The sequence below is a fragment of the Ammospiza caudacuta genome, chromosome 27, assembly GCF_027887145.1.
Source record: "Ammospiza caudacuta isolate bAmmCau1 chromosome 27, bAmmCau1.pri, whole genome shotgun sequence".
Classification (NCBI taxonomy): domain Eukaryota; kingdom Metazoa; phylum Chordata; class Aves; order Passeriformes; family Passerellidae; genus Ammospiza; species Ammospiza caudacuta.
This window is the reverse complement of record NC_080619.1, coordinates 5,390,885-5,414,666: the sequence shown is the minus strand read 5'-3', so window position 1 is coordinate 5,414,666 and position 23,782 is coordinate 5,390,885. Positions and strand designations below refer to the sequence as shown.

The window sequence follows — 23,782 nt, the reverse complement described above, 5'->3', positions numbered from 1 at the left end:
TCCTTTTTTCCCCTTCCCTTCCTCCCCCATTTCCTTTCCCCTTCCCTTTTCCTTCCTTTTCCATTCCTTTTCTTGTCCCTTTTCCCTTTCTCCATTTCCTTTTCCCTCTTTTTCCATTCCTTTTTCTGTTTCTTTTTCCTTTTCTCCATTTCCCCTTTTCCACTTCTTCCCCTTTCCCCTCCTTTTCCTCCTCCCACTCCTCCTTTTCCCCCCTTCCCTTCCTCCCCCATTTCCTTTCCCCTTCCCTTTTCCATTCCTTTTCCTTTCCCCTTTCTCCATTTCCTTTCCCCTTTTCCCTCTTTTCCCATTCCTTTTTCTGTTTCCTTTTCCCTCTTTTTCCGTTCCTTTTCCTGTTTCCTTTTCCCCCTTTTTCCATTCCTTTTTCTGTTTCCTTTTCCCCCTTTTTCCGTTCCTTTTTCTGTTTCCTTTTCCCCCTTTTTCCGTTCCTTTTCCTGTTTCCTTTTCCCCCTTTTTCCGTTCCTTTTCCTGTTTCCTTTTCCCCCTTTTTCCATTCCTTTTTCTGTTTCCTTTTCCCTCTTTTTCCATTCCTTTTTCTGTTTCCTTTTCCCCCTTTTTCCATTCCTTTTTCTGTTTCCTTTTCCCCCTTTTTCCATTCCTTTTTCTGTTTCCTTTTCCCTCTTTTTCCATTCCTTTTTCTGTTTCCTTTTCCCATTCCTTTTTCTGTTTCCTTTTCCCTCTTTTTCCATTCCTTTTTCTGTTTCCTTTTCCCATTCCTTTTTCTGTTTCCTTTTCCCTCTTTTTCCATTCCTTTTCCTGTTTCCTTTTCCCCTTTCTCCATTCCCTTTTCCATTTCTTCTTCTCCTTTCCCCTCCTTTTCCTTCCCCCACTCCTCCTTTATTCCCCTTCCCTCCCTCCCTTCTCTGCCACCCCCCACCACTTCCCTGCAGCACAAAATTCCTGATTTTGGAACCCCCCAATCCCAAGGGACACCAGAGCAGCCACATTCTCCATCCTTTATTCCCCCCAGGCCTTTGGGTTTATACACAGTATAGAATAAAGAGGGGACCCCCTCACCCCAAGGCCCAGGGCAGGGACATTCCAGGCAGGAAGCAGAGCTGGGAATGGCCAGGGGGGGTGTGAACACACCTGGGGCTGTGGGGCCAGCCTGGCCTTCCCATGGCCTGCATGAAACACTGCCCCAGGGATTTTAATCATTAACACATCCCAGGGAAAGCTACAGCCTGTGCATTCCCCTGGGAGCTGCTCCAACTCCCATTCATGGGAGACCCCCCCCCAGAACCCCCAGCACAGAGAAATGGGGGTGCCAAACCTGTACCCTGAGGGGGGGAGGCAAAGGCAGGTGGGAGAACCCCAAATCCGCCCCGCAGCAGGTTGGGCAGGGGACACAACGCCCCCCAGTGCCACCAGGAGGCTCCTGAGCCCCCCAGGGCTGCAGGGTTTAGGGAAGGCAGCTCGGGGGGACCCTGCTGTCCCCGGGGGGGTCACAGGATGACGCAGGGGGGGCGGCTGTTGGTGATTTTCTCCAGGGGCTCCCCACTGCGGGCTCTGCGGATGGCCTCGATCAGCTGGGGAGACACAGAGGTGACAGGGACAAACCCAGGCCACCCTGAGGAGCTGCCCCTCTGTCCCCTCCCACCCTACCCCAGCAGGACCTGCAGAAGGTCCTGGCAGGGTGGTAGGAAGGAGAACGGCTCCATAAAACAACGATCCCATTAAAGGAGGGGGCTCCCTGCAAAGCAAACACCCCCCTGTGGGTACTCACATCCTTCTCGTAGGGAAAACCTCCATTCTCCAGCTTGGAGAACACCAGCTGCCCGTTGATCTCGATCTCAAAGGCACCTGAGGGGGGCCCAGCCATCACTTCTGTCCCCCCAAAACCCCCCCATGGCATCATCCCCCCATGGCATCATCCCCCTCATACCGACCCTACAGAGTGACAACACCCAGACCATCCCCCCCCCTTTGGACTTCCAACCCCTCCCTGGATTTCCAACCCCTCCCTGGACTTCCAAGCCCCCCAAACCCCATTAGGGCACTGGGGGGGCCCTGGGGTGTCCCCCCCGAGGCACTTTGGGGTCTCACCAGTGCCCCCCAGGCGGGACTCGATCTCGATGTCGGGGTACTCGTCCCGCACGGCGCTCGCCAGCTCCTGGTAGGTGGCCTCAAAGCCACAGGGCTCGCTGGGGAAGGGGGGGGGGGGGACAGCCTGAGGAGGGGGTGCAAGGACCCCCCAAAACTCTCCCCGAACTGAGGAGCCACCCCACAAGAGCTGTGCTGCATCCTGCACCCCGATTCCCAATGTCCTCCTTAGGAGCCCTCCCACACCCTCATAGCCCATAACCCTCGATACCCCCAAATCCTCTAGAACCTTTTCCTGAGCCCCCAAATTCCCCTGTAACCCCCCAACTCTCCACCAGCTGAGCCCCCAAATCCTCTATAACCCCTTCCTCACCCTCCAAATTCCCCTATAACCCCCCAATTCCTCTAGAACCCCTCCTCAGCCCCCCAATTCCTCTATAACCCCCAAATTCCCCTAGAACCCCCCAATTCCTCTAGAACCCTTTCCTCAGCCCCCAAATTCCCCTGTAACCCCTCAATTCCCCACCCTCAGCCCCCGAATTCCCCTATAACCCCCCAATTCCTCACCCTCAGAGCCCCCCAAATCCTCTGTAATCCTCAACCTCCAAATTCCCTTACAAGCCCCTCAGCGCCCCAATTCACCACCCTCAAAGCCCCCCAAATCGCCTATAACCCCCCAATTCCCCATCCTCAGAGCCCCCCACATCCTCCATAACACCTTCCCAAGTCCCCAATTCCCCTATAACCCCCCCAAATTCCCCCATAACCCCCCCAATTCCCCTGTAACCCCCCCAAATTCCCCTATAACCCCCCCCAATTCCCCTATAACCCCCCCCAATTCCCCTATAACCCCCCCAATTCCCCCATAACCCCCCCAAATTCCCCCGTAACCCCCCAATTCCCCTATAACCCCCCCAATTCCCCTATAACCCCCCCCCAATTCCCCTATAATCCCCCCAAATTCCCCCGTAACCCCCCCAAATTCCCCTGTAACCCCCCAAATTCCCCTGTAACCCCCCCAATTCCCCTGTAACCCCCCCAAATTCCCCTATAACCCCCCCAAATTCCCCCATAACCCCCCCAATTCCCCCATAACCCCCCCCAATTCCCCCGTAACCCCCCAAATTCCCCCGTAACCCCCCAAATTCGCCCGTAACCCCCCCAAATTCCCCTGTAACCCCCCCAAATTCCCCTATAACCCCCCCAAATTCCCCCATAACCCCCCCAAATTCCCCTATAACCCCCCAATTCCCCTGTAACCCCCCCAAATTCCCCCATAACCCCCAACCCCCCCCACCCTCAGAGCCCCCCAACCTCCCTCCACCCCCTCCTCACCTCCCCCAACCCCTCTAAATCAGCCTCTGCCTTCTCCCCCCAGCCCCCTCCATGCCTGAACCCCCTCATGCCTCACCCCAGTTCCCCCCCCCCCCCAGTTTGTGCTCCCGGTGCTCCGGTACCGCTGCGGGCCGTTCCCCGGTACCCCCGCTGGCTCCCAGCCCCGGGATCCCCTCGGTCCATCCGCCCCCCTCACCAATACTCCACCACGATGCGGACCCGCCGCTCGGCCCCGCTCTCGGCCCCGTTGCCGTCGCCGTTGCCGTTCCCGGTGCCGCCGCTCATGGCCCCCGGTGCCGCCGCGCTGCCGCTTCCGGGTATAGTCACGTGATACGCTCACTTCCGGTGCCGCTCTGTCCCGCCCCGCCCTCGTCTCGTCTGCTCGGGAGGACCGCCGTGACCCCGGTGACCCCCGGGGGACACAAAATGACCCAAAGGGACTTCCAGGACACCTCTAATGAGCTAAAGTGACCCCCAAACTCACCGTGTGCCACCTGCAGTGACCCCCAAGACTCGCAAAACCCCCATGAAATGCACAATGACCTCAGTGACCCCTGTGTCACCCACCCCCATGGGACCCAAAATGACCTCTGGGGGACCTGAAATGACCTTCACAGGAGCTCTGGATTCCCATGGGAGTCTCCACTGCTCCATGGGACCCCCACCTAAAACCCTGTGGGGTTTCTATGGGGTCCTGTAGCCTCCCCACAAACCAATAGGAACCCTCAGCATCCCCACAGGGACCCCTGAACCCCTCCTTGGGGACACCTCTGTGACCCCCATGGCACCCCCAGTAGCCAGTGGGGACTCCCAGACCCCGTGTGGGGTCACCCACAGGGGCCACCCCCAAGGGATCCCATAGGTGACACACACAGAGCTCCTAAGGGGACCTCACAGCATTCCCAAATCCCAAATTCCACCCCCAACCCTCCTGGAAGGGCCCCTGACCTGCATGAGACCCCCGTGACCCCATAGTCCCACCTGGCAGGGGTCCCTGAGGGGACAATGGGGACGCCCCGTTCCCCACAGGACCCTTCCAGCCCCAATTCAGGGGCTGAGGAAAGGGTTATCGAGGAACTGGGGGGTTATCGGGGAATTGGGGGTTATCGGGGAATTGGGGGGCTGAGGAGGGGTTCTAGAGGGTTGGGGGGCTCTGAGGGGTGGGAGATTGGGGGTTTATAGGGGAATTTAGGGGGCTGAGGAAAGGGTTCTAGGGGAATCAGGGGGTTCTAGGGGAATCGGGGGGTTCTAGGGGAATCGGCTGGGGCTCGGTGGCATCTGCACGCCCAGGACACCCCGAGGTGTCCCCGTGTGCCCCCCACGCCCGGTGCATTGTGGGAAACTCCCCATCACCACCTCAGGGGGGTTTTGGGGGTGGGTTGTGCCGGGGTCGGGCCGGACCCCCCCTGAGGGCTCTGGGGGTGCCGGTGGGGGCCGGTACCGGGGCAGGGCGGCGCTGGCGGGCGGGGGCGGGAGCTGCTGCAGGTAGATAAAGGCGGGCAGAACAGGAATCCCTGGTCCGGCGGGACGGGGCCGGGGCCGGGACGCGGCGGGAGCTGCAGGTACGAGCGGGGCCGGTTCCGGCGGCTCCCGGGGGCTCCCGGGGCTGGGGGGGATCGCTGCCCATCCCGGGGTGTCGGTTCTGTCCCGTCGGGAGCGAGCCCGCAGCTCCGGCTGAGCCCGCAGCCTCCCCTCGCTCCTTCCCGCCTTCCTCCCGGCTCTTCCTCGTCCTCCGCCATCCCGCCGTGCCTGCTCTGTGCCCTGGGGAGCTCCTCACCCCCAAACTCGGCACCCCCACCCACAGCTGGGCTCCTGTTCTTCATCCTGGTGGTGCCGGCACGCTGTCCCTTGTCCTGGTGGCTCTGGGATCCTGTCCCTCAGCCCTGGTGGCTTTGGGATCCTGTCCCTGGGTCCTGGTGGCTCTGGAATCCTGTCCCTGGGTCCTGGTGGCTCTGGAATCCTGTCCCTCAGCTCTGGTGGCCCTGGGATCCCATCCCCTCACCCTGGTGGCTTTGGGATCCTGTCCCTCGGTCCTGACGGCTTTAGGATCCCATCTCCTCACCTTGGTGGCCCTGGAATCCCATCCCTTTGTCCTGGTGGCTCTGGGATCCTGTCCCTCAGCTCTGGTGGCCCTGGGATCCCATCCCCTCACCCTGGTGGCTTTAGGATCCTGTCCCTGGGTCCTGGTGGCTCTGGGATGCCATCCCCTCATCCTGCTGGCTCTGGAATCCCGTCCCCTCACCATGGTGGCCCTGGAATCCTGTTCCCTCACCCTGGTGGCTCTGGGATCCTGTCCCTTGTCTTGGTGTCCCTGTGACTCCACTCCTCAGCCCTGCTGGCTCTGGGATCCCATCCCGTCACCCTGGTGGCTTTAGGATCCTGTCCCTTCACCCTGGTGGCTCTGGGATCCTGTACCTCATCTCTGTTGCTCTGGGACCCTCAATCTGGTGGCCCTGGACCCTCTGCTCCACAACCCTGGTGGCCCTGGGGCCCATCCCGGTGCTCCTGAGCCCCTCCAGTCCCTCACCCCATAACCCTGATGTCCCCTGTGTCCCCTGATTGTCCCCTGATGCTCCTGAGCCCCTCCAGTCCCTCCCTGTGTCCCCTGCTTGTCCCACACCCATCCTGGTGGTCCTGAGCCCCTCCGGTCCATAACACCACAACCCCGATGTCCCCTGTGTCCCCTCTTTGTCCCCTGGTGTCCCTGGCCCACCCCAGTCCCCCACTCCATACCCTGATGTCCCCTGTGTCCCCTCTTTGTCCCCTGGTGTCCCTGGCCCACCCCAGTCCCCCACTCCATACCCTGATGTCCCCCATGTCCCCTGCTTGTCCCACACCCATCCTGGTGCTCCTGACCCCCTCCAGCCCCCCTCCTCATAACCCCAGTGTCCCTGTCCCTTTGCCCAATGCCCCGTTTGGTCCCCTGTTTGTCCCCACCCTGCCACCGCCACTGCCACCAGCCCAGGGCTCACACCGGGGTGACCCGAGGCCACCACGGGGGTGGTGCCAGGGCGGTGTCCCCGCTGCCAGGGCCCTGTCTGTCACATCCTCCCCTCCGTGTGTCCCCTGCTGTGTCCCCTGGCTGTCCCCGTGTCCCCAAATCACCCCGGGCACCGCCAGGGAGGGGACACCGGGAGCAGGGATGGAGCAGAGGGATGGGGACAGGGACACGGTGGGCACAGGGACGGGGACACGGCAGGGACACAGGGATGACACGGGAGTGACATCAGCCCTGCCAAGCACGGACTTGGACCCCGAGAGGCGGCAGCAGGGACGGGCAGCGGGCAATGATTAACGCCGTGTCCCGCGGCCACCAAGTGCCACCTGAGTGCCACCGAGCGCCACCGCCGATGCCACCGTGGGCGCCACGTGTGTGCTCCGTGCGCCACGTGCTGGGGGGGGCCGCGGGACACCCCGGGGCCACATCCCGGGGCCGGTGCCGGTGCCCGGGTGGCACGGGTGGCACCGGGCGTGGGTGGGGACACGGCGGGGGCTGGCGGCCGTTCCCACGGCGGCTCCCTCGCCCCCGGCTCCGGGGCCCGGATGCCAGCGCGGTGAGCTGGAGCTGGGAGCGGCTGCGGGACCGGTTTGGCCGGACCCGAGGGGAGTTTGGGGCTGAGGCGCCGCCGCCGCCACGCTCGGCTTCCTGCTCTGCTCGGCGCCGCCGCGGCTCGGCCTGGCACGGCTCGGCCTGGCACGGCTCGGCCTGGTAAAGCTCGGTCTGGCACGGCTCGGCCTGGTAAAGCTCGGCCTGGCAAAGATCGGCCTGGCACGGCTCGGCCTGGTAAAGCTCGGCCTGGCACGGCTCGGCCTGGTAAAGCTCGGCCTGGCAAAGATCGGCCTGGCACAGCTCAGCCTGGCACGGCTCGGCCTGGTAAAGCTCGGCCTGGCACAGCTCGGCCTGGCACAGCTCGGCCTGGTAAAGCTCAGCCTGGTAAAGCTCGGCCTGGTAAAGCTCGGCCTGGCACGGCACGGCCTGGCACGGCTCGGCCTGGCACGGCTCGGCCTGGTAAAGCTCGGCCTGGTAAAGCTCGGCCTGGCATGGCTCGGCCTGGCACGGCTCAGCCTGGCACGGCTCGGCCTGGTAAAGCTCGGCCTGGCACGGCTCGGCCTGGCACGGCTCAGCCTGGCACGGCTCAGCCTGGCACGGCTCGGCCTGGTAAAGCTCGGCCTGGTAAAGCTCGGCCTGGCACAGCTCGGCCTGGCACAGCTTGGCCTGGTAAAGCTCGGCCTGGCACGGCTCAGCCTGGCAAAGCTCGGCCTGGCAAAGCTCGGCCTGGTAAAGAGCCTGGCAAAGCTTGGCTTCCTCCTCTGCTCGCTGCTGGCAAAGCCCATCCTGGCAAAGCTCAGCCTGGTAAAGCTCAGGGACACGGCTGAGCCTGGCATGGCTAGGCCTGGCACGGCTCAGCCTGGCAAAGCTCGGCCTGGCACAGCTCGGCCTGGCACAGCTCAGCCTGGCACAGCTCAGCCTGGCACAGCTCAGCCCAGCATCCCCCAGCGCTCCCAGCCCCTCGGTGCTGTGGGGGCATTCTGGGGGTCTCGCCAGGGGCTGTGCTCACCGTCAGGGCTGTGCTCCAGCCCCCAGCACCCCCACAGGACCGGGGGGACAGGGACACCCCCTTGGTGTCCCAGATCCCACCCAGGGCTGGGGTCCTGCGTGTCTGGGCAGGGAAACACCCCTGGGTGGGTGCCAGGAGCCCACCTGGGGGCTGCCCACACCTGGCCGCGACCCCCCCAAATGTGCCCTGTCTGCCCCCACAGATGATGCCATGGAGGGGGGGGCTCAGCAGAGCGGCCTCTGGGAGCCCCCCGAGCAGGAGGGGGGTCCTGCAGAGCGCGATGGGGGCGAGCTCCGGCGCTCCCAGCCCCTCTTCATCCACGGCAGCAGGTGGGTGAGGCCCGGGGGGGTCGGGGAGGTTAAAGGGGGGTTCAGGGGGGGTCACAGGGGGTGTAGAGCTCACCCTCTATCCCTTCCTGCAGCCGGCAGCCGCCACAGGAGGAGCCGCGGGCGTCGTCGCTGCCCAGCATCCCCAACCCCTTCCCCGAGCTGTGCAGCCCCTCCAACTCCCCCATCCTGAGCAGCCCCACCCTGGGACAGGGACCCCCCCGAGAGGGCACCCCCCACGTGAGTCAGGGGATGGGGATGGGCTGGGGAGGGGGTTCTTGGGGCACCCCCCAGGTGAGGTGAGAGTCAGGGGGCTGGGAAGGAGGGATTCCATCCCTGGGACAGGAACCACCTCCCAAAAAAATCAAAGGGCTGGGAAGGGGGACTTCAACCCTGGGGAAGGAAACATTTCCCAAATTAATCAAGGGGCTGGGAAGGGGGGATCCCATCCTTGGGACAGGAACCACCTTCTACATGAATTAAGGGGCCGAGAAAGGGGGGATTCCATCCCTGGAACCACCTCCTGCAAGAGTCAAGGCTCTGGGAATGGGGATCCCATCCCTGGGATAGGAACCACGTTCCACATGAATGAAGGGGCCGAGAAAGGGGGGATTCCATCCCTGGAACCACCTCCTGCAAGAGTCAAGGCTCTGGAAAGGGGGATCCCATCCCTGGGACCACCTCCTGCAAGAGTCAAGGATCTGGAAAGGAGGGATTCCATCCCTGGGACCACCTCCCAAATAAGTCAAGGCTCTGGGAAGCAGGGATTCCAAAGCAGGGATTCCATTCCTGGGACAGGAACCACCTCCCAAATGAATCAAGGATCTGGAAAGGAGGGATTCCATCCCTGGGACCACTTCCCAAAAAAATCAAAGGGCTGGGAAGGGGGGATCCCATCCTTGGGACAGGAACCACCTTCTACATGAATTAAGGGGCTGAGAAAGGGGGGATTCCATCCCTGGAACCGCCTCCTGCAAGAGTCAAGGCTCTGGGAAGGGGGGATCCCATTCCTGGGATAGGAACCACGTTCCACATGAATTAAGGGCTGGAAAGGGGGATCCCATCCCTGGGACCACCTCCTGCAAGAGTCAAGGATCTGGAAAGGAGGGATTCCATCCCTGGGACCACCTCCCAAATAAGTCAAGGGGCTGGGAAGGGGGAATCCCATCCTTGGGACAGGAACCACCTCCCAAATAAGTCAAGGCTCTGGGAAGCAGGGATTCCAAAGCAGGGATTCCATTCCTGGGACAGGAAACACCTCCCAAATGAATCAAGGATCTGGAAAGGAGGGATTCCATCCCTGGAACCACCTCCCAAAAAAATCAAAGGGCTGGGAAGGGGGGATCCCATCCTTGGGACAGGAACCACCTTCTACATGAATGAAGGGGCTGAGAAAGGGGGGATTCCATCCCTGGAACCACCTCCTGCAAGAGTCAAGGCTCTGGGAATGGGGATCCCATTCCTGGGATAGGAACCACGTTCCACATGAATTAAGGGCTGGAAAGGGGGATCCCATCCCTGGGACCACCTCCTGCAAGAGTCAAGGATCTGGAAAGGAGGGATTCCATCCCTGGGACCACCTCCCAAATAAGTCAAGGGGCTGGGAAGGGGGAATCCCATCCTTGGGACAGGAACCACCTCCCAAATAAGTCAAGGCTCTGGGAAGCAGGGATTCCAAAGCAGGGATTCCATTCCTGGGACAGGAAACACCTCCCAAATGAATCAAGGATCTGGAAAGGAGGGATTCCATCCCTGGAACCACCTCCCAAAAAAATCAAAGGGCTGGGAAGGGGGGATCCCATCCTTGGGACAGGAACCACCTTCTACATGAATGAAGGGGCTGAGAAAGGGGGGATTCCATCCCTGGAACCACCTCCTGCAAGAGTCAAGGCTCTGGGAATGGGGATCCCATTCCTGGGATAGGAACCACGTTCCACATGAATTAAGGGCTGGAAAGGGGGATCCCATCCCTGGGACCACCTCCTGCAAGAGTCAAGGATCTGGAAAGGAGGGATTCCATCCCTGGGACCACCTCCCAAATAAGTCAAGGGGCTGGGAAGGGGGAATCCCATCCTTGGGACAGGAACCACCTCCCAAATAAGTCAAGGCTCTGGGAAGCAGGGATTCCAAAGCAGGGATTCCATTCCTGGGACAGGAAACACCTCCCAAATGAATCAAGGATCTGGAAAGGAGGGATTCCATCCCTGGAACCACCTCCCAAAAAAATCAAAGGGCTGGGAAGGGGGGATCCCATCCTTGGGACAGGAACCACCTTCTACATGAATGAAGGGGCTGAGAAAGGGGGGATTCCATCCCTGGAACCACCTCCTGCAAGAGTCAAGGCTCTGGGAATGGGGATCCCATCCCTGGGATAGGAACCACGTTCCACATGAATTAAGGGCTGGAAAGGGGGATCCCATCCCTGGAACCGCCTCCTGCAAGAGTCAAGGCTCTGGGAAGGGGGAATCCCATCCTTGGGACAGGAACCACCTCCCAGATGAGTCAGGGGGCTGGGAAGGGGGGATTCTATCCCTGGGACCACCTCCCAAATAAATCATGGGGCTGGGAAGGGGAGATCCCATCCTTAGGACAGGAACCACCTCTCAAATGAATCAAAGAGCTGAAAAGGAGGACCTCAGCCTTCATCTCCCACGTGAATCAAGGTTCTGGGAAGGAGGGATTCCATCCCTGGGACAGGAATCACCTCTCCCAAATGAATCAAGACTTTGGGGAGGGGGGATCCCATCCCTGTGATAGGAACCACCCCCCACGCGATCTGGGGAGCAGGAGGTGGGTGGGATGATCCCACCTGTGCTCCCCTGGTTCCGGGGGGTCCCTGGCAGCCCCCGTGCCCCTCGCAGGTGGTGAAGGTGTTCGGTGAGGACGGCGCCTGCCGCTCCCTGGAGGCCTCGGCGGGCACCACGGCGCGGCAGCTCTGCGAGACCCTGGTGCGCAGGACGCGGGCACTGCACGACCACAGCTGGGCCCTGGTGGAGCTGCACCAGCACCTGGCACTGGGTGAGCAGCCCTGGCGGTGGTGGAGCTCTCAGGGGTCCCAGGAGGAGGGAAGAGATGATGAGAATCTTGACTCTGACAGAAGGCTGATTTATTGTTTTGTGATATATATGTTATATTAAAAGAAAATGATATATTGAAGCTATACTAAGAATAGAGAATGGAGTACTCTATTAGTGTAAGAATAGAGAAAGGATTCATCAGAAGGGGAAGGGGGAAAGGGGAAGGGGAGGAAAGGGAAAGGGAAAGGGAAAGGAAAGGAAAGGAAAGGAAAGGAAAGGAAAGGAAAGGAAAGGAAAGGAAAGGAAAGGAAAGGAAAGGAAAGGAAAGGAAAGGAAAGGAAAGGAAAGGAAAGGAAAGGAAAGGAAAGGAAAGGAAAGGAAAGAGGAAAGGGGAAAAGGGAAAAGGGAAAAGAAAGACAAAATCTTGTGACTGACCAGAGAGTCCAAGACAGCAGGACTGTGATTTGCCATCAATTAAAAAAAACCAACATGGACCAATCACAGATGCACCTGTTGCATTCCACAGCAGCAGATAATCATTGTTTACATTTCGTTTCTGAGGCCTCTCAGCTTCTCAGGAGAAAAAATCCTAAGGAAAGGATTTTTCATAAAATGTGTCTGTGACACCTGGGGACACTTAGAAATGACTTAGAAATGCCATGGAATAGTACAGAGATTGCTGGGGGAAAATAGAGCTAGGAAAAAAGTTTCAAAAGGTGGCCTTGCAAATAAGACTGGATACTTTGGAGAAATAGAACTGTGAAGGATGCATTGCAGTAGGAGCCATGAGGGGTAATTTTAGAAGATTGGCTTTAAGGCATTTACAGCATGGTGTTACAAAAGCTGATAGGCCAAAAAACACTTATAATATATTGTAATTAGGAAATAATTGGCTGCTGATTGTGGTGGTGTGAATTATAACATCTCACCCTTCACATGAGACTGAAAACAGAATAGAAGTTTTTAAAACACCTCTGAGTTACCCCATCTCTGGGTCAGAAAAGGGCTCAATCCCTGGTACCCCCCCACCACCCTGCTGACCCCGTGGGACTCCCCACCACCGCCCTGTCCCCCCCAGAGCGCTGCCTGGAGGACCACGAGTCTGTGGTGGAGGTGCAGAGCTCCTGGGCCCCGGGCACCGACAGCCGCTTCGTGTTCCGCAAGAACTTCGCCAAGTACGAGCTCTTCAAGAGCAGCACGGTAGGTGGGCACCCTCTGGACCCCCCCTTTGGGCACCCCCAGGGGTCTCTGCTGAGCCTGTGTCCCCCAGCAGCTGCTGTTCCCCGAGGTGATGGTGTCCAGCTGCCTGGAGGCCAACAAGACCATGGCGCACTCCGAGCTCATCCAGGTACGGGGCACCGCGCCCAGCCGTGCCCTGGGCACCCTGCCGTGCCCTGGGGACCCCGCTGTGCCCCTCAGCCCTTGTGTCCCCCCAGAATTTCCTCAACTCTGGGAGCTGCCCTGAGGTCCAGGGTTTCCTGCACCTGCGGGAGGCCGGGCGCAAGGTCTGGAAGCGTTTCCACTTCTCCCTGCGCCGCTCGGGGCTCTACTACTCCACCAAGGGCACCTCCAAGGTGAGGCCAGGGGGTCCTGGGGAAGGGGGACATGGTCAGGGGGTCCAGCAAGGCCAGCTCTGACACCCCAAACCCCCCAGGACCCCCGGCACCTCCAGTACTTCGCCGACCTCACCGAGTCCAACATCTACTACGTGACGCAGGGCAAGAAGCTCTACGGGACTCCCACCGAGTTCGGCTTCTGCATCAAGGTGGGTACCACAGACAACTTTTATGAAAAACCCTTTCCTTAGGATTTTTCCTCCTGAGAAGCTGAGAGGCCTCAGGAATAAAATGTAAACATTGATTATCTGCTGCTGTGGAACGCAACAGGTGCATCTGTGATTGGTCTCATGTGGTTGTTTCTAATTAATGGCCAATCACAGTCAGCTGGCTCGGACTCTCAAAACTCAAAACAAACCTTTGTTATCATTCTTTCTTTTTCTATTCTTAGCCAACCTTCTGATGAAATAATTTCTTCTATTCCTTTAGTATCGTTTTAATATCATATATATCATAATATATATCATTAAAACTATTCCTTTAGCATAGTTTTAATACAATAAGTATCATAATATATGTCATTAAAACTATTCATTTAGTATAGTTTTAATATCATATGTATCATAATATATATCATTAAAACGATTCCTTTAATTTTTATGATATATATTATAATATATATATATATTAGGATATATATACAGGTATATATCCTAATATATATCATTAAAACTACTCCTTTAGTATAGTTTTAATAGAATATATATAATAATATATCATTAAAACGATCCCTTTAGTTTTAATTATATATATCTATATATACAGATATATATACAGATATATATACAGATATATATCCTAATACATATAATTAAAACAATTCCTTTAGTATAGTTTTAATATTATATATATCATATGTATAGTTTAATATAATATATATCATGTATATAACATATATAATATATGAGAAATATTATAGATAAAATATATAATAATACATAATTCGTATATGTACTATATACTATATACTATATGGTATATACTATATGGTATATACTATATACTATATAATATAATATATATACTATGTAATATATACTATATATACTATATAATATATAGTATATATTACATAGTATATAAAATATATAATATATTATTTATTATATATTATATATAGTTTAATGTAATATATATAATAAGATATATCATTAAAACTAAAATATAGTTTTAATATAATATATATAATATATAATATCATATATATCAAAACCTTCTGAAACACGGAGTCAGATCCTCGTCTCTCCCCTCACCCTGGGACCCCTGTGAGCAGTGTCACAGGTGGGGATGTCCCTGCCTGGGGATGTCCCTCCCCCTGTCCCCTCCTCGGAGCCATCCGGGGCTGCCCCGTGACGGCTCCGATTTCCCGCAGCCCCACAAGGTTCGGGGCGGAGTGAAGGGTCTGAAGCTGCTCTGCAGCGAGGATGAGCAGAGCCGCAGCTGCTGGATGGCGGCGTTCCGCCTCTTCAAGGTGAGTTCCAGTCCCCTGCCGGCTGGGATGGTGCCAGAGGGGTGCTGGAGGGATTTTGGAAGGATGCTGGAGGGATTTTGGGGGCGTTCTGGAGGAATACCGGGGTGGGGATGTGGTAGAAAGCTCACGCAGTGTGCATCTGTGTGCGAACATGGAGATGAGAAATGCTGACTTGGAATAGGACAGAGAGAAAAAGAGCTAGGAAAAAAATTTCAAAATTTCAAAACTTAGAATGTCCATGGAAAAGAACAGACAGACAAAGAACTAGGAAAAAAAAAATATTGAAACTTAGAAAGCCATGGAATAGGACAGACAGAAAAAGAACTAGGAAAAAAATTCAAAATCTCAAAACTTAGCATGCCATGGAATAGGACAGACAGAAAAAGAACTAGGGGAAAAAAAAAATCAAAATTTCAAAACTTAGAATGCCATGGAATAGGACAGACAGAAAAAGAACTAGGGAAAAAATTTCAAAAGGTGGCCTTGCAAATGAGACCAGATACTTTAGAGAAATAGGACTATGAAAGATTCATTGCAGTAGGAGCCACAAGGGGTAATTTTAGATAATTGACTTTAAGGCATTTACAGCATGGTGTGACAAAACTCAGGACATCCCAAAAAGCACTTATAGTGTATTGTAATTAGGAAATAATTGGCTCCTGATTGTGATGGTATATATGGAATATATATGGAATTATAACTTCTGTGTTGCCTCACCCTTCACACAAGACTGAAAATAGAATGAAAGTTTTTAAAACACCCCTCAGTTGCCCCATCTCTGGGTCAGAAAAGGGATTAATCTGACAGTGCTGGAGGGATGATGGGGGGGATGCTTGGGGGATACTGGAGAGGTACAAGGGGGGAATGTGGATGTTTCTAGAAGGATGCTGGAGGGATGACCCCATGCCAGTGCAAATGCTTCAGGGTGGGTGTCCCTGTGCCCACGAGGAGTGGGTGTAGAGCTCTCTACCCCTGCACTGGGTATCCCTGGGTGTCCCTGGGGGGCTGTGGAGGTCCCTGGGTGCTCCCCCACCCCACAGCAGGGCCCCCCCAGCTGACAGAGCTGTTCCCCCAGTACGGGATGCAGCTCTACAGAAACTACCAGCAAGCACAGGCACGGCTGAGCCAACCGCCCTGGATCGGCCCCACGCCCCTGGTGAGTGTCCCTTGTCCCCTACAGCCCTGCTGAGTGTCCCCTGTCCCCCACAGCCCCTGGGGACCCTCTGGTGACCCCCCTGTCCCCCACAGCCCCTGGGGACCCTCTGGTGACCCCCCTGTCCCCACAGCGCAGTGTCTCGGACAACGCCCTGGTGGCCATGGACTTCTCGGGGTGCACGGGCCGGGTGATTGAGAACCCCAACGAGGTGCTGAGCGTGGCCCTGGAGGAGGCCCAGGCCTGGAGGGTGAGTGGGGGTGCTGGGGAGTCGGGGGGAGCCCCCCTGAGCCCACCCCAACGTCCTCTGGTGTCCTTGTGTGCCCAGAAGAAGACGACGCACCGCTACAGCCTGCCCGCCGCCTGCCACAGCTCCCCGCTCAGTGCCGGTGAGAGCCGGGCTCACTGCCCGCTTTGGGGGGTCCCTGCCTCGTCCAGGGCGTCCCCCCAAGTGTGACACCCTTGTCCCCACAGCCATCCACCGCACCCAGCCCTGGTTCCACGGCAGGATCTCCAGGGAGGACACCCAGCAGCTCATCGGCCGCCAGGGCTTGGTGGATGGGTAAGGGACACCCTTGGGTTTGGGGGGTTTGGGGTCCCTGGGGGGGACATGGAACTCCAGGGAGGCTCAGGAGCACGGGGTTATGGGGTCTTGCAGCTCCTGGGATATAAGTGGGGGTGAGGGTGAGTGGTCCCAGGTTGTTGCAGGGTTTGGGGGGCACAGAGACTGCCAGGGGTGCCAGGGGATGCTGGGCTACTCCAGGATTTCACAGGGGGTTTGTGGGACCCCTTTTATTGTAAATCAAAGGTGACTCCAGTGAAGGTGAGAGAATGATTCATCTGACTCCATGGATATCAGAAGTTTAATTAATTACTTTATTATACTATATTATATACGTTTCATCTAAACTGAATCTGCCAAGCACTCACTCTGCACACACTGCACAGAATCTTGTGACTGTCAGTGACAGTCCTGACACACAAAAAATCCTTACTTTGGGTGAATATTTTCCATATTACATTCTACTTTGGCACAGCAAGTAAGATAAGAATTGTGTTTTCCCTTTCTGTGATGTTCAGAGAATGTGAATCTCAGAAATCCTTGGGAAGAATTGTGCCTTGCTTTTCTCTGTGAAGAGAAATGTGGGGATATGCACCTGGCCCTGACAGGCCAAGGAAACAAAAGTTCCACACTTTGGGTGAATAATCTCCATATTGCATTCTACTTTGGCACAAAAACAGGCACAGCAAATGATGAAAATTGTGTTTTCCCTTTCTGTGATGTTCAGAGAATGTGAATCTCAGAAAACTTAGGGAAGAATTGTGCTGTGCTTTTCTCTGTGAAATGTGGCAACAACGGGTGACACTGTGAGGGCAGAGGGGACACTGGGAGGGCACAGGGGACACTGGGAGGGCACAAGGGACCTGGCCCCAGCCATCAGTGACACCTCTGTGCCTCGCAGGGTGTTCCTGGTGCGGGAGAGCCAGCGGAACCCCAAGGGCTTCGTGCTGTCCCTGTGCCACCTGCAGCGCATCAAGCACTACCTCATCCTGCCGGTGAGTGCCAGCCTGGGGCTGGGGGGGCCCAGGGGGGCCGGGCACAGGGGTCCTGACCTGCAGCCCCCCCCGGCAGAGCGAGGAGGAGGGACGGCTTTACTTCACCATGGACGACGGGCAGACGCGCTTCGCCGACCTGATCCAGCTGGTGGAGTTCCACCAGATCAACCGCGGCATCCTGCCCTGCAAGCTGCGCCACTACTGCACCTGCGTGGCCCTCTGAGCCCCTGGGGGCTTGGCACAGCCTGGCACCACCAGCACAGCAGGGTTTGGCTCGGCCTGGCACTGCCAGTGTGGTTTGGCACAGGCTGGTGCTGCTGGTTCAGTCTCGTAGCACAGCTCGGCACAGCCCGGCACGGAACAGCCTGGCACAGCCTGGCACTGCTGGGGTTGTTTGGCACAGATTGGCCCTGCTGATATGGCGTGGCTTGGCACAGCATCACCTGCACAGTTTGGCACAGCTGGGCACCACTGACATGGCACAGCTCAGCACAGCCTGGCACTGCTGGCACAGCTTGGCACCAGTGGGATGGTTTGGCACAGTCCAGCACCACCAGCATGGCACAGTCTAGCACAGTTGGGTGGTTTGGCACAGCCTGGCACTGCCAGCATGGCACAGCCCACAGCAGGACCCCCACACTCAAGCACTTTCTCCTCTCTGCCCTGCAGCACCAGCCCCGAGTGCCCCTGCCGGGGCCTGGCACTCCTTGCCCCCACACCAGGGCGCGTTTTGGGGTCCCCAGGAGGGGGTCCTGGGCTGTGGGTGTGAGGGGGGCACCCATCACCGTGTCCCCCACGTCTCCACGAGGCCAGTTGAATGGGACGTGTTTTATACCAGTGATAAATAATAAAGGTTATTTTTGCAGAGCTCCCGCCTCGCTCCTTGCCATCCCCGTTGGCACACGGCTGGCAGCGTCCCCATCTCCCACGCCTGGCAGCGTCCCCATGTCCCGCTGTGTCCCCAGGGTGCCACACAAAGGCCGCTCTGTGCTCCGGGGCACCACGTGCGGCTCAGCCACGCCGCAAATCCCCGGCAGGGCCGATTATCCAGGGGGGATTAAGGGCTCGGATTTGGGGGGGGGCAGCCGCTATAAAAGCGGGGGGCTGGGGCTCGGAGAGGGGGGGGTGAGGCCGTGCCATGGCTCCCAAGACGGTGCTGATCACCGGCTGCTCCTCGGGCATCGGGCTGGCGCTGGCCGTGCGGCTGGCCAGGGACAAACAGCGCCGCTTCCGAGGTGAGCGGGGCGCAGGGACCCCCCCAGCCCCGGAGGGACCCCCCGAACCCCACAGCGGGGGCTGAGCCCTCTGTGCCCGCAGTCATCGCCACCATGAGGAACACGGGCAGGAGCGCGGCGCTGGCGGCGGCGGCGGGGCCGGCGCTGGGCAGGACGCTGGAGATCAAACAGCTCGATGTGTGCGATGAGAGCTCCATCCGTGCCTGCCTCGACAGCATCCCCGGGCGCCACATCGATATCCTGGGTGAGACCCGGGATTCCCGGCCCTGCGTGAGCCCGGTGACCCCCCCATCCCAAGCTTGTCCCGTGCCAGGGACATTTGTGCTGCCAGGGCTGGGACCCTCCGTGCCAGGGACACCTGACCCTGTGCAGCGGGGACTGTCCGTGCCAGGGACCCCCTGCACCAGGGACCCTCAGTGCTGGGACATTCCCTGTGCCAGGGACCCTCCAAACTCAGGACATTTTATGCCAGGGACCCTCTGAGCTCTGAGGACCCCCTGCACCAGGGACCCTCTGTGCTGGGACATTCCCTGCACCAGGGACCTTCCAAACTCAGGACATCCCCTTCTGGGGACCCTCCAAGCCCTGGGGACCCCCCACACCATGGACCCCCTGTGCTGGGATATTCTCTGCACCAGGGACCCTCCAAAGTCAGGACACCCCATTCTGGGGACCCTCCAAGCACTGGGGACCACCTGCACCAGGGACCCTCTGTGCTGGCACATTCCTTGTGCCAGGGACCCTCCAAACTCAGGACATCCTGTGCCAGAGACCCTCTGAGCTCTGAGGACACCCTGCACCAGGGACCCTCCATGCTGGGACATTCCCTGTGCCTCCAAACTCAGGGCATCCCATTCTGGGGACCCTCCAAGCATTGGGGACCCCCCACACCATGGACCCCCTGTGCTGGGATATTCTCTGCACCAGAGACCCTCCAAACTCAGGACATCCCATTCTGGGGACCCTCCAAGCACTGTGCCAGGGGTCCCTCATGCACAGGGACCCCACACACAGAAGACTCTCTATGCCAGGGTCACCCTGCAGCAGGGAGCCCCCACACCCAGGACATCCCATGAATCAGGGACCCCCCGTGCCCAGGGTGTGGGATGCCCCTGCCCAGGGCACACCCCACTGATGCCCCCTGCCCCACAGTCAGCAATGCCGGGGTGGGCATGGCGGGACCCCTGGAGTGCCAGAGCCTGGCAGCCATGCAGAGCCTCATGGACACCAATTTCTTCGGCCTCGTCCGCCTGGTCAAGGAGGTGCTGCCCGACATGAAGCGACGCCGCGGGGGCCACATCGTCGTCATCAGCAGCATCATGGGCCTGCAGGGTAGGGGAAAATGGGGTGCTCTGGGGGGACCAGCCCTCACCCAGCCCTGACTGGAGCTCCCCAACCATGCAGGTATTGTCTTCAATGACATCTACTCGGCCTCCAAGTTTGCCGTGGAGGGTTTCTGCGAGAGCCTGGTGGTGCAGGCGCTGCGCTTCAACGTGGCGTGAGTGTGGGGGCCTTGGGGCAGGGTCTGGGGGTGCCCAGTGCCCAGTGCCCAGTGCCACATCCCTGGGCAGGATCAGCCTGGTGGAGCCGGGGCCAGTGATGACGGAATTCGAGACCAAGCTGTACGAGGAAGCCGAACGCGCCGACTACTCACGGACAGACCCCGAGACGGCCGAAATCTTCACCAAGCTCTACCTGAGGAACTCCAGGGATGTCTTCACCAGCCTGGGCCAGACCCCTGAGGACATTGCAGAGGTGACAGGCGGGCAGGGGGTCCCAGTGGGCTGGGGCTGGGCTGGACAGAGTTGTTAATTATCCCTGACAAGGAACAGCAATGCCCAGCCAGCAGTGGGGCAGCTGACACCCAGATAGCTCCATCCTGATGGGGCTGAGCCTGGCTGGGAATGGGAACAGGAATGGTGGTGGGATGGATGAGAATGTGGATGGGATGGGAATAGGAATGGTGGTGGGATGGGAATGTGGATGGGATGGGAATAAGATGGGAAGGAAGTGGGGATGGAAATGGGAGGAAATGGAGTGGGAATGAGAAGGGATGGAGATAGGGGCAGGATGGGATGGGGTAGGATAGGATGAAGATAGGGATAGAATGGGAAGGAGTTGGGGATGAGATAGGAGTGGTGTTGGGTTGAGATGGATTAGAGATAGGATGGGAAAGGCTTGGGAATGAGGGTAGGAAATGAATGAGAAGGAGATGGGATGGGAATGGGGATAGGAGGAGAATGGGAAGGGAGCAATGGGAATATGAATGAGGATGGAGGCGCAGATGTGGATGGGATGGAGGTACAGATGTGGATGTGATGCAGACAGAGTTCAAAGGGGACAGAGGTGGGATGGCAGTGGTGGTGGGCTGGGGCTGTGGGCACAGAAAGGCGACAATGCCATGCCCTGGTGGGCTGGGGCTGTGGGCACAGGAAGGGGACAATCCCATGCCCTGGTGGGCTGGGGCAGTGGGCACAGGAAGGCGACAATGCCATGCCCTGGTGGGCTGGGGCTGTGGGCACAGGAGGGGGACAATCCCATGCTCTGGTGGGCTGGGGCTGTGGGCACAGAAAGGCAACAATGCCATGCCCTGGTGGGCGGGGGCTGTGGGCACAGGAAGGTGATAATGCCATGCCCTGGTGGGCTGGGGCACAGGAAGGCGACAATGCCATGCCCTGGTGGGCTGGGGCACAGGAAGGTGGCAATCCCATGCCCTGGTGGTCTGGGGCACAGGAAGGGGACAATCCCATGCCCTGGTGGGCTGGGGCACAGGAAGGGGACAATGCCATGCCCTGGTGGGCTGTGGGCACAGGAAGGTGGCAATCCCATGCCCTGGTGGTCTGGGGCACAGGAAGGGGACAATCCCATGCCCTGGTGGGCTGGGGCAGTGGGCACAGGAAGGTGACAATGCCATGCCCACGTGCAGCACACCCTGCGTGTGATCGAGGCGCCCCGGCCACCGTTCCGGCACCAGACCAACGTGGCGTACACACCCATGGCCGCCCTCAAACACGCCGACCCCAGCGGCGCCCTCATCACCGACGCCTTCTACCAGCTGGTGTTCAAGTACGACGCCGTGCTGCGCTTCGGCCTCCGCGCCATCCGCCTGCTCCGCTGGAAGGCTCAGAAGGTCAAGGCTGGCGCGCGGCTCCTGGGCTTCAAATAAACCCTGGTGGCTCCTGGGCACTGCCCGGCCCATCCCGGGCACGGGGGTAAAGGGGCAGGACCCACACAGGGTTTCGCTTCCCGTTCCCGGCCTGAAATAGCTGCCACATTAAAATGGGAGGGTATTTATAACCAGCGCTGGGTGAGCAATGCAGAGCAGCTTCCTGCGGGAGTGCAGCGGCCGTGACGGGGCTGGGAAGGGCTGGCAGCTGCCCCCTGCCTGCCTCCTGCTCCCCAGGGGCAGCTGGGCCTCTGACCCATGGCATTGGCACCCAGGGGACCTCACCCTGTCACCCCTGGTGCTGTGTCCTCCTTCCTCCAGGCGCTGCTGTGGGGTGGGGCTCTGTGTCAGCCCTGTCTGGGGCACTGGGGCAGCACAGGGGGTGCAGGAGGGCAGAGTGACAGGGGTGTGGGGTGTGTTCAGAGGGGCACAAGGAGGGCATTTGGGGTGCAGGGTGGGGGTAAGACGTAAGGCAAAGAATGAGTGCAGGGCAGGTGCAGGGATGCCCAGAAGCTCATGGGGGGCTCCCCTCCAGCTCTCTGTGGTGACAACGGGGTGGGTTCACCCTGGGCACTGGAGTGTGGGTGCTTGGCGTGACAGCACCGGGAGGTGAGAGCAGGGGAAACCACAGGAGGCCCGGCATGAATCAGCCCCGCTGCTCAGAAACCTTCCTGGCTCCCCCTGCCCTCCCTGGCACAGCCCCCGGAGCCCTGGAGGGACCCCCAGCCCCGTGTGGGGGCTGGATGGAAGCGGCTGCAGCTCCGTGTGCCTCGCACGTGGCATCTCCGGGACCCTGGGGACAGGATGGAGGTGGGGAAGGAAACATTTTTGCATTATCCTCCCCTCTTCTCGCACGAGTTAATGGCACAGCGGCGGTGGGACCGTGGCGCCGGGGGTGATGGCAGCACCTGTGGGACGTGCAGGGGTGACATCAAAGCGGTGACAGTGTCGCTGCCTCCCCCCTCTGCGGTTTCTGCAGATTTGACTAACTTTCTCCGCTTGGGGGGCAGGATGGGGAGGAGGCGGGCGTGACTCTGCCCGACCCCGGGGAGCAGCAAGGGGGGCCCCCGGCGCAAAGCCACAGCGGTGGGAAACGGGTCTGAGGGAGGACAGGAGGGGACAGGACCTCCCTTATACACCCCCAGCCCCACGGTGTCCCCCAGTGCCCAGAGGAGCAGCAATGGGGCTGGAACTGGGGGAACTGGGAGGAGCCCCAGCCCCGCTCCCAGCCTTGCTCACGGCAGAGAGAGGGGGGACAGGAGCTGCTGTGGGTGAGGTGGGGAACACCTGGTGGTGGTTGAGGCTGAGGAGCATCACCTCTCACCTCCCTGGAGCATCCTCCATGCCCACGGAGCGCCGCTTCGAGCCCAGGGCTGTCCCCTCCATCCCCGCGGGTGCCGGGGTGGAGGCGCTGTCCCCGGGGCCGGAGCCGCGCGGGTTGGAAGTAAATTCTTCTAAAAACAATCGTCCGCTGGGACTTTCCTGTCGCCGGCGTGTGACAATCGCCAGCCTCTCCCCGTGTCCTCGATCCCCCGAGGATTTCGCTGCCAGGTGCCGACTCGCTGCCATGCAAATGCGGCGCCACATTTAACCCGGCTGGAGGGGCTGGTTCGGCGGCTCCCCGGGGGCTTCACTTCCCTCCCGGCTCAACGAGGGGGGCACCAGGCGTGACACAAAGCTGCTGTCCCCGTGCTGGCGGCCCGGTGACACTCACAGCCCCGTGTCCCGCTGGGAGCCAGAGCTGGGGACATTTCCAATGTCCCTTCCCGACATTGGCTCTGCTCGCCCCCTGCCCCCCGGATTTAGGAACCCGACCCACGCCGAGGGTGGGAAGCGCCGCGGGGAGGGTGACTCAGAGCAGGGCTGGGGAATTGGGACACCCAGAGGTGGTGGCAGTGACTCAGTGCTCCCCGTCCCCTCCCCGGCACCGTCGGGTTTTGGGTGCAGGAGCCGGCCGGGATGCTCCAAGGATGCAGAGCAGCAGCCGGAAGTTTTTCTGGGATTTTCTTGTGGATTACGAAGCGTGTTTCAACACGAGGACAGGAGAAACGAGTTCCTCTGTGCTCTATCACGATTACAGCTATCAGCAGATAAGGATCTCGCTGTCACAACACCAACTGAAGGTTTCTGTAAGATTTTAAAGGGGTTTGGCTCAAGGCAGGAGAAGGTTGAGGGGGTTTGGATGAAATAAATTCTTATTCAGGGACAAAGCAGGATGGGAAGCCCCGAGCACACTCTGTCTCACCCAACCCTCAGAATGTGCCGACAGCAGCAGGGGGAGAGACC

General features: G+C 58.6%; 3 protein-coding genes across 3 annotated transcripts; 2 read left to right on the top strand and 1 right to left on the bottom strand.

Moving 5' to 3' along the window:
- Window positions 1-960: 960 nt before the first annotated feature.
- On the bottom strand, window positions 961-3,702 carry MIEN1 (migration and invasion enhancer 1). Its single transcript, XM_058820672.1, has 4 exons — window positions 3,593-3,702; window positions 2,065-2,162; window positions 1,745-1,821; window positions 961-1,547 (listed from the first exon to the last, which is right to left on the bottom strand). The coding sequence occupies exons 1-4, from the start codon at window positions 3,679-3,681 to the stop codon at window positions 1,464-1,466; spliced, it is 348 nt and encodes a 115-aa protein (XP_058676655.1). The 5' UTR covers window positions 3,682-3,702; the 3' UTR covers window positions 961-1,463.
- Window positions 3,703-4,909: 1,207 nt separating this feature from the next.
- GRB7 (growth factor receptor bound protein 7) lies at window positions 4,910-17,363 on the top strand. The gene is made up of 15 exons (XM_058820580.1): window positions 4,910-4,958; window positions 8,158-8,284; window positions 8,377-8,521; window positions 11,143-11,299; window positions 12,377-12,498; window positions 12,569-12,646; window positions 12,735-12,872; window positions 12,953-13,063; window positions 14,287-14,385; window positions 15,461-15,541; window positions 15,672-15,788; window positions 15,867-15,927; window positions 16,013-16,100; window positions 17,002-17,095; window positions 17,172-17,363. Exons 2-15 carry the CDS (start codon window positions 8,166-8,168, stop codon window positions 17,316-17,318), a joined length of 1,557 nt encoding a protein of 518 aa, XP_058676563.1. The 5' UTR covers window positions 4,910-4,958; window positions 8,158-8,165; the 3' UTR covers window positions 17,319-17,363.
- An 870-nt stretch (window positions 17,364-18,233) lies between these two features.
- LOC131568616 (retinol dehydrogenase 8-like) lies at window positions 18,234-21,496 on the top strand. The gene is made up of 6 exons (XM_058820719.1): window positions 18,234-18,330; window positions 18,413-18,574; window positions 19,483-19,662; window positions 19,735-19,828; window positions 19,902-20,085; window positions 21,257-21,496. Exons 1-6 carry the CDS (start codon window positions 18,234-18,236, stop codon window positions 21,494-21,496), a joined length of 957 nt encoding a protein of 318 aa, XP_058676702.1.
- Window positions 21,497-23,782: the final 2,286 nt, after the last annotated feature.